Below are 8,637 nucleotides of genomic sequence, written 5' to 3' on the forward strand. Positions count from 1 at the left end.
GGGCGCCCCTAGGACTGGGTCCCAACGTAGCTGCAAGAGGCTAGGCAATAGAATCTGGTGTCACCCCATGCAAGCGGCCCCCGCCGTTTCTGGTCTCTGGCCCGCTTCCTCTCTCTGATCCGCTTCCCGTATCTGGCTGACTTCTACTCTGGGACTGGAGTGAGCAGGGGCTGCAAGCCCAGTGGTGGGCCTCAGGGCCAGGTGGGGCGGTTAGGAGCCCCAGGGACATCCTGGTCCAATAATAGAAGGACTGCCTCCTGCACCGTCATGAAAAAGCTTTTCGTCTTCTGGAGAAGGAAGCATGAGTCTCCTGGCTCCTTCTCACACCTGCCTGTAAGCCGGGCCAGTACCAGGCTGCCCACTGAGCTGGGCTACGACCTTCGAGATAAGGATTTCAAGAAATTTCCCAAGGCTGCCTCAGTAAGGGATTTGGAGAAGGTGAAGGAGTATCTTCATACCTTCAGCTCATGAAACATGAATGTGGACAAGCGGGACGGGACAGAGAATAGAAATGACCACAGTGATGAAGGGCAGTGTGGAGGGGAAGCTGGGGCCACTGGGTCCTCTTACCAGAAACAGGACTTGTCTAGGCTACCCCACTGGTTGTCACTCCGGGTTTCCCATAGCAGAGAGGTCTGGTAACCATTGGCAGAGGGTCACACTCCCAACTTTCAGCTTCTTAGTTTTAAAAATGCGCACAGGGATATTTGAGGGCATTTTTACCCTCCCTGATCCCCTCCACTCCTCCCACTGCCTTAACCTCCACTGGGCACTCTACCCTTTCCCCAGCCTGCTGTTTTTTATTTTGGTACATATTGTTCCCAGCTGCCTAAGATATACCATATTACTAATGTACTAACAGGAAAAGAGTAAAAGTGAGCTCCAAGAGCAGTGGTTATTAAGATTTTAAAACTTTGAAATAGCAAAACAATTAACTTTTTAATGTGGGTCTCACGAATTTTGCTTTTCAATTGCAGCATATATTCAAAAAGCCCATCAACAACCACTTACTGCAAAAACAACATTAATTTTGTATGTTAAGCAATAAAGAACTTACGTGTTTGGCATTAATGACAGAAGATATGTACTATCTATGCTTACCTTAAAATCCTTGGGAGCATTTTCAAGTCAAGTATGAAAAGCGTCATCTTTCATCATGATTGAGTAACTGGAAACTGTGGTTAGAAAGAGTATTTGTGTCAGCTTGCTGATATTTTATCTCCTCTTTTAAGAATAACAGAGTTATCTAACTTATCTGACTTTTAGCCTACATCACACCGTTGAATTACCTTACAAGGTCATGGATAACCTCAACCTGACTTCATTCAGTGGTCAACTCTCAGTCTTAACTGCCTGGCATCTTAGTCAAGTATCTTTCTTGCCCTAACAGTATTATTTAAAATATTATCTTGTCTTTCAAGACATTTGGTTCACCTGGCATTTCTTCTGTTTCTGTGGATGCTTCTTTTCAGACTCTTTCGCTGATTTCTCCTCTTCTTCCTGAGTGGTAAATATTTGAGGGTTCAGACATTGAATGATTCTCTCTCTCTTTTAATCTTCACTCACCTGGTGAAGAGAGATTGGCTTTAAATATCTATATTCCAATGCCTTCCAACTGTTTATCTCCAGCTAGACCTCTCCTCTGAACTCTAGACCCATATATATGTAAATGCCTTACACTTCCACTTAGATGTCTATTAGGCTGCGGTGTGCTGGCAAATGTTTAATAACAGGCTCTTGGGGGTGGGGGATGGGGGGCGAAGAAAGGAGAAGCCCTGATTTCAAGCTACCAGTGAGATGTCAATGGGCTCCAATAATTCCTGAAAACTTAGCAAATGGCTTGTGAGAGCCACTGGCTCCATCCCGTCACTGCTTAGGCATTTCAAACATCCCCAGACCGTACTCCTGTTAGTCTTCCCATCTTGCTCTGCTCTTTCTATAAATACCAAATCCTTGCTTTTAATTGTTTAGGCCAGAAACTCTAAAGTCATTCTTGACTCCTCTAATTCTTTCACATCCTTCATCTGACTCAGCAGTAAATCTTATTGGCTCCACCTTCAAAGTATATCTAAAATCCAACCATTTCTTGACACCTTCACAGTGACCACCCTGGTCAAAGCCACCATCATGTCTTAACCAGAATTACTGTAGTGGCCTCTCCAGTCTTCTACCTTTTAGCCTTTTCAGTTTACCCTCAACACAGTAGCCAGAATGATCCTGTAAAATGGGTGTCAAATGATGTTGTTCCTTGCCTTAACAACTTTCACTTGCTTTATCTCTTTAGGGGTAAAAGCAAAGGTTCTTCTAATGGCTCACACAGCCCTACACGGCCTTCACCCCCACCCTGTTGTTGTCTCTCTGATCTTACCTCCTGACACTCTCCCTTTCATTCATCTCCAGCTACCTTGGGCTCCTTAGTGTTCTACAGAAATGCCAGAAATGTATTCAGGGCCTTTGGACTTGTTATTCTCTGTGCCTAGAATGCTTTTCCCCCAGATATCCTCATGGCTTGCTCTCTCACTTCCTTTAGGTGTTTATTTAATTGTCACCTTATGTGTGAGAGCTTCCCTAGCTACTCTACCTACAGCTGTACCCCCTCTCCTTGCTGACATTTCCTATCCTTCTTCTCTGCCTGATTTTTCTCTTAGCACTTAATACTGTCTGGCATACTTGGCATTTTAAGTCTTTTGTTTACCTCTTCCTCTAGCATGTGTGATCCATAAGAGCAAGTATTTTTGTCTGTTTTGTTTGCTGCTGTATCCTCATCACCTAGAACCCCGCATAGCCGTAGTAGGTTAACAGGAGGTTCAGATGGGGCGGGAGGAAAGGGGATTGATTGTAAAGGGGCATGAGGGAACTTTTCAGAGTGATGGAAACGTTCTTTGTCATGATTATAGTGGTTATGTGACTGCACATTAGTTAAAACTCCCCCCAAAATCTCAAACTGTATATTTTAATATTTGTGTGTATGTAGAGAAAGAGAGATTGAGAATGAGAGGGATAAATGTGAAAGGACACATCCTAAACCTAACATCACTGTTCTGAGGAGGAGATGAGATTTGGGCAGAGGAAGAAGGTGGATGAGAATGGTCATGGGAGACTTCTGCTTTGTGTTGTTTGAGTTTTTTTTTAAACGGTGAATTATAATGTTTTACACAACGTTCTATAAACGCATTTTAGAAGCATTGTGCTGAAGTTCTCTGATACCTCATGTAAATGTATGTACATATTAATAATGGCCTTATGGAAATAACATTTGAAATATGTTTTCCAGTCAAAAAATGGTACTGAAAGTGGAAATTTCTGGTTAGGAGAGAATGGGGGAAGCACCATGTCAGTTAATGAGCAAGTTGTTTTGGAGACCACAGCAGCCCAGGAGGAAGAACGTTCTTTGGGGAATAAAGATCCAAATTTGAGGTTCGCTCTGCGTTTGTATGACCTTGACCCTAACTCTCCTCATTTGTCAAATCATAGCTATTTCTAGATGGATGTTTTTTTAAACCAAGATCTGCAAAGCCCTGTTGCAGGCTACTTGTTATTACACAGAGTAGCTCCCTGTTAGTGTGCTTTGATTATTTGGCTTCTATTTCTATTTTTATTTCAAGAGTACTGCACCTAGTAAGTTTGAAAATGAATAGGAGATGTTTAATATCTCTTACTGCTATGAAATTAAATTACTTATGGTTTTTAACAAAAAGTCTTTCAGATCTATATATAGCCTGGTAGGTGACAGCTAAATTCCAAACTACTACTTTTAGCCACACTACTCAAACCCAGATTAGATCTAAAGTGCCAAGCCTAGAGTTGAAAATAATTCATGATCTAGGATGAGGTAGCTTCCTGAGTGACTTGTTCACTAACCCTGAAGTCTGAGTTATCAAGAGCCCAACAAAATCAGTTAATAAAAAGGGTATTCTCATGATGAGACCTAATGGAAGACTGCAGCTGTGTTCTGGTCCTGCCCCCTGTCTAGCGGATAACACGTTTCATCTCTGCTTCCATAGTAATGATCCACTCTTGACATCCATCCAAGTCATGCCTTTTGCTGAAGTTCGGTTAGAGATTTCTGGGATCTGACAGTTCTTCTCCTGTCCACAATCTATGCTGACAATTCTTTCACTGGTATATGGGAGAGTGAGAGAGGGGGGAAAACAGAAATTGAATGAAATAAAATGACACCAGCACTAAATTTCTTGTAAGATAAGTACTAGGAGTTAAAAAGTAACAATATAAACTAAAGTCTTATATTGGGAATATACTACATTCATAAAATAAAAGTTATGTAATGGAATAATATTGGTTTTAAAGTGTTTCTCTAAGATATTTGTAAATATACATTTGCATTCAACTGTTTCAAAAAATAGAATGGTTTTTGTTTTTGATGTTAGGTGAAAAAACATTGATATTGGCCTTGAAGCATTTACATTATATGGGTAAACGTCTGGTAAATGGCCATAACAAAGACATGATTTGCTTTACACTCCAATTGTGAGTTCTGGAAGTCAAGAACAGTTAAATCTAAAACTTAAAATGAAGTGAAGACAAATGTTAAATCTATATGTTCTTAAGACATTTTGTCTTTTTAAATCATTTGAAAGGATTCCAAATATTCTGACTAAAAATCTTTATAAGACTGTCTTGAAGGTTTGGGCGATCTTGTAAACTTTGTAATGTTTCATGCCTGCTCAAGATAGTTTAGTCTTGTTTTCAGATTTTGTGTAAAAGACCACAGGACTATATTGCTCAATACTTCCTTAAAAAGCTGAAGCTTTCATAGCTATTTTATTTTACTGAATTTATAGCTGATTTCCTATGTTCCTTGGGGCATGCAGATGGGCTCTGTGATTTTCATAAAAGATTTAATTGTCACAGTGGGGGTTAGGCTTCAATTGGAAGAGTGAAATTATCCAGCAGGCGTGCAGCAGCCACTTTTGGAAGATCTACTGGGAATTACCCAAATGCCATTTACTTTCTCTCAGAAAGAGCACAGTTTTTGTTTTTTTAATTAATGAAAAAAGAGAACTGGAATTGAAAGGAGAGGTGGATCTAAAGCTTGAGTAAAAGCCACGTAAATTCCTTGGGGCTAAATTCTTAAGAGATGTATAATAACGGATGAAGGAGGCGGATCAAAGTGTTTGTTAGGATTTGCTAAGCTACTGTAAGGAGTTATTTTAGGTAGGCTTAAAGCTCTTCAGCCTTGTGTGTTTTGGTTGAGGACTGATGCTTCCCATTACATAGGGAAGTTTATCCTTATGCCAAACTATGGATGTTAACCAAAAGGCTCATCAGTGGTTTTCCTGTATTAGCATATCTGAGAAACCAAGTTAGTCACCAGAAGTTTGCCCCGTGAGGATGGAATCACAGCAAAGTAAGGTAGGTGATTTTGAGAGAGATTTTATCTAGACCATGATGCCTGATGAATCACTTTTGTTCTACAGCGAAGTATTCTTTTCCAATGGCTGGGAAGTATAGGTTCCTTAAATCCAGATTTTCTTTTTGATGGAGGATGTTAACCATGGCTAACTTCTGGTTCCATTCTATCATCCAAGCTAACCACTCATCCTCTTTCTGATTATAGTCTTTCTTCAGGCGGAGAACAATATAATTGGTTAGGTTTCTGCTTTTGTATGGTAGTTGTATTATAGTCTTGCCTTCCAGAGATTACGTTCAGATAAACTTGATTGGAATTTTAGTATTTCCAAACTGTTCAAAACTATTTTTATTTTTTCTTGATTTACTGCCATAAATGGTAAGTCATATTATTGTGTATGGATTTTATTAGTCTAGCTCTATTGAAAGTTACCTTATTTTCAAGTCCTTGTGGGCCACCATTTTGCTATGCTTTGTGTCAATAACAGGTCTGTTTAAGGACCCATAAAGTACTTCTGAGGACCTAAAATGAAGTGGGAAAATGACATCTAAAGTCTCTTGTTTGGGACCTGGGCTATCTATACACTGTATTATAAAATTATCTAAAAGCAAGGATATAATATCACCTTAATAAATAAATAAAAGTTTATTGAGCGTCAGTTCAGGCTAAAACCTACCAATTGTAAATGGAGCTAATTAGTACCTGTCACACTGCGTGAATGTGTGCTTGGTTTCTGGGAGGCTACATGGAGTAAGGTTCTTTGAGAAGTAGAAAATATTTTAATAAAATTAAGTTGAGATCTACAACTTAGAGAGTCCTTAGGCTTTCACTTTTGCGTTCATTTTTTATATGCAAATGGCAACTTTAATAGCCAAGGAAAGAGAGAAACACACAAGTAGGGGTGTCATGCCATGGAACAGGGGTTCCAAATGTTGGCAAATTCCCTTCCTCCTGTTAACTGTCACATATATCTCAGGTTTGGGAGATTGTTTCTAAATTTTGTTGGATGTCTAACTTTATCATCCTTTCCAAGGCTCAGACATCATTTTGATGTTTGAAAAAGCCTATTTTTTTAACTCATTATAGTTAAATTTTCCTTGAAGTGAAACTAGTTCAATATTTGATTTTCAAGGCATTTGCACAGCATTTTAAATTTTGTAAAAAGCAGTGACAATTAATGTAAAGTTTGTGTAGGTGTAAATAATTACCTGAAGCAAACATCCCTTTTTCTTTAACGATTGGCACTTGAGCTACATCTGTTGCCAATCTTTTTGTTTCTTTTTTCTTCTCCCCAAAGCCCCCCAGTACACAGTTGTATATTCTAGTTGTAGATCCTTCTGGCTCTGCTATGTGGGATGTTGCCTCAGCATGGCCTGATGAGTGGTGCGATGTCTGCACCCAGAATCGGAACTGGCGAAACCCCGGGCCGTGAAAGTGGAGCATGGGAACTTAACCAGTCTGTTAAGGGCTAGCCCCTGAAGCAAATGTCTTAACAGTATATAATCTGACATGTTCTTGGGTATAGAAAGTAACTTCTCAAACTAAGACTTGCCTCTAACTTTGTGTTTTGTTATATTGATATAGAACACCTTTGCACCTGGCCTGTGCTAATGGATAGTCAAATGTTGTATCTCTTTTAATTGAGAAACAATTCAAAATGAATGTCTGGGATAGTAAAAACAGATCTCCATTGGCCAAGATGCTAATTTTTCCTTTCCAATTGGAATGTTTTGCAGTTCTTCTCCTACATAACTTTTGTTGGATTTCATCTTTTCAAACATAGTATTAAACATTAGTTTAATGTATCATATCCTGCGTAGTAAATTGCTTGCTTCTCTATTCTTGTACCGACAGGCAGCACAGTGTGAAAAGGAGAATTGTGCTTCTGTTCTTCTAGACCGTGGTGCAGACCCAAATCTGGTGGATTCAGATGACAATACTGCTCTCCATTATGCTGTCTGTGCTCAAAGTGTCTCATTAGTCAAAAAGTTGATTTAACACGGAGCTCATCTTGGAGCTCAAAATAAAGTAGTCTTTTATTAAAAACAACACAACGTGTTTTAGAAAGCAATGGAAGAAAGTATTCATTGCAGTAATTTGCATCTGTTGATATACATTATATAAAGCATGAATTTTCCAAAATGAAATGGAGAGGAGAGGAGATTATCAAATCCCGATGAAGTTTTCCTTTTTCAAAAGTCTTTCTCCATTTCATTGCAGGTTATAATCCTCAACTCCAAAGCAATGTCATGTTTAACAATAACTATTCAAAGGTCTATATCAAATGAGAAATATTTGATTTCCCTATAAATGGATATTGATTAAAAATCATAAAGCTAACATCTTTTATCTTTTCTATTTTATTTGTACACTCATGAATAACAGTAAGAACAGGGTTGAATTAGAAAGTCATCTGTTGTACTAAAAGTAATACAACTCTCCTATTGAGACATTATTGATAATTGAGAAGTATTCTTTTTATTAAGCTTCTTAACACTTTAATTCACTGATATTTTTGTCTACATGACAGCCCAAAATAAGTGCCAGCCTTGGAGTTTAAATAACACCTTATGGGAACCCAACTGTAATAACATTTTGAAATGTGAATTGATAGTTGGCAATATTTATGTTAAATGCTAGGGGCTCATCACTTAAATACTCCAGGCTGCTCTTGCCCACAATTTGAATTCAGCCTAAAGTAGAAACTTTAATTTTATTTTTTGACTGGCCCAAATACAATTTACTTTCTTGGTCTTTGAAATCAGATTTTGTTAAGTATCACAACCTTTAAAAAATTCAAGTACATATGCAGAGGTTTCTTATAACTACACATGTTTTAAATTAAACTTAAATCTAAAAGGCATGTAATGTTGGTACAGTATTTTAAATAATCATTTTGAAATAAATTTTTTCAGGATGTGTATACTCCACTTTTACTTGCCATTACTGAAAATAAGGCAGAAATGGTAGAATTTCTTCTACAGAGAGGGGCAGATGTCAATGCTTTAGCTAAGAATCAAAGGTATAATTAATGCTAAATAAAAGCATATAATTACAGACACCTAACAGATACCTAATTTGATATTGGGAAAAGATTTGGCCATATTATTTTGGACAAATTACCTAGATTCTATGGGTCTATTTTTCTATCTGTAAAATCCAACAGTAGAGCCAGATTGGTAGGTTATTATAATTATTATTATTACTATTATTTGGTGAGGAAAATTGGCCCTGAGCTAACATCTGTGCCAATCTTCCTCTATTTT

General features: G+C 38.2%; 1 protein-coding gene across 1 annotated transcript; it reads left to right on the forward strand.

Moving 5' to 3' along the window:
* Positions 1-267: 267 nt before the first annotated feature.
* On the forward strand, positions 268-8,403 carry ANKRD7 (ankyrin repeat domain 7). The gene is given in 5 exon segments (XM_005614990.2): positions 268-305; positions 348-494; positions 6,950-7,068; positions 7,224-7,399; positions 8,287-8,403. Coding segments are annotated over 5 exon segments (597 nt in total).
* Positions 8,404-8,637: the final 234 nt, after the last annotated feature.

This window comes from Equus caballus, chromosome 4, assembly GCF_041296265.1.
Source record: "Equus caballus isolate H_3958 breed thoroughbred chromosome 4, TB-T2T, whole genome shotgun sequence".
Classification (NCBI taxonomy): Eukaryota; Metazoa; Chordata; class Mammalia; order Perissodactyla; family Equidae; genus Equus; species Equus caballus.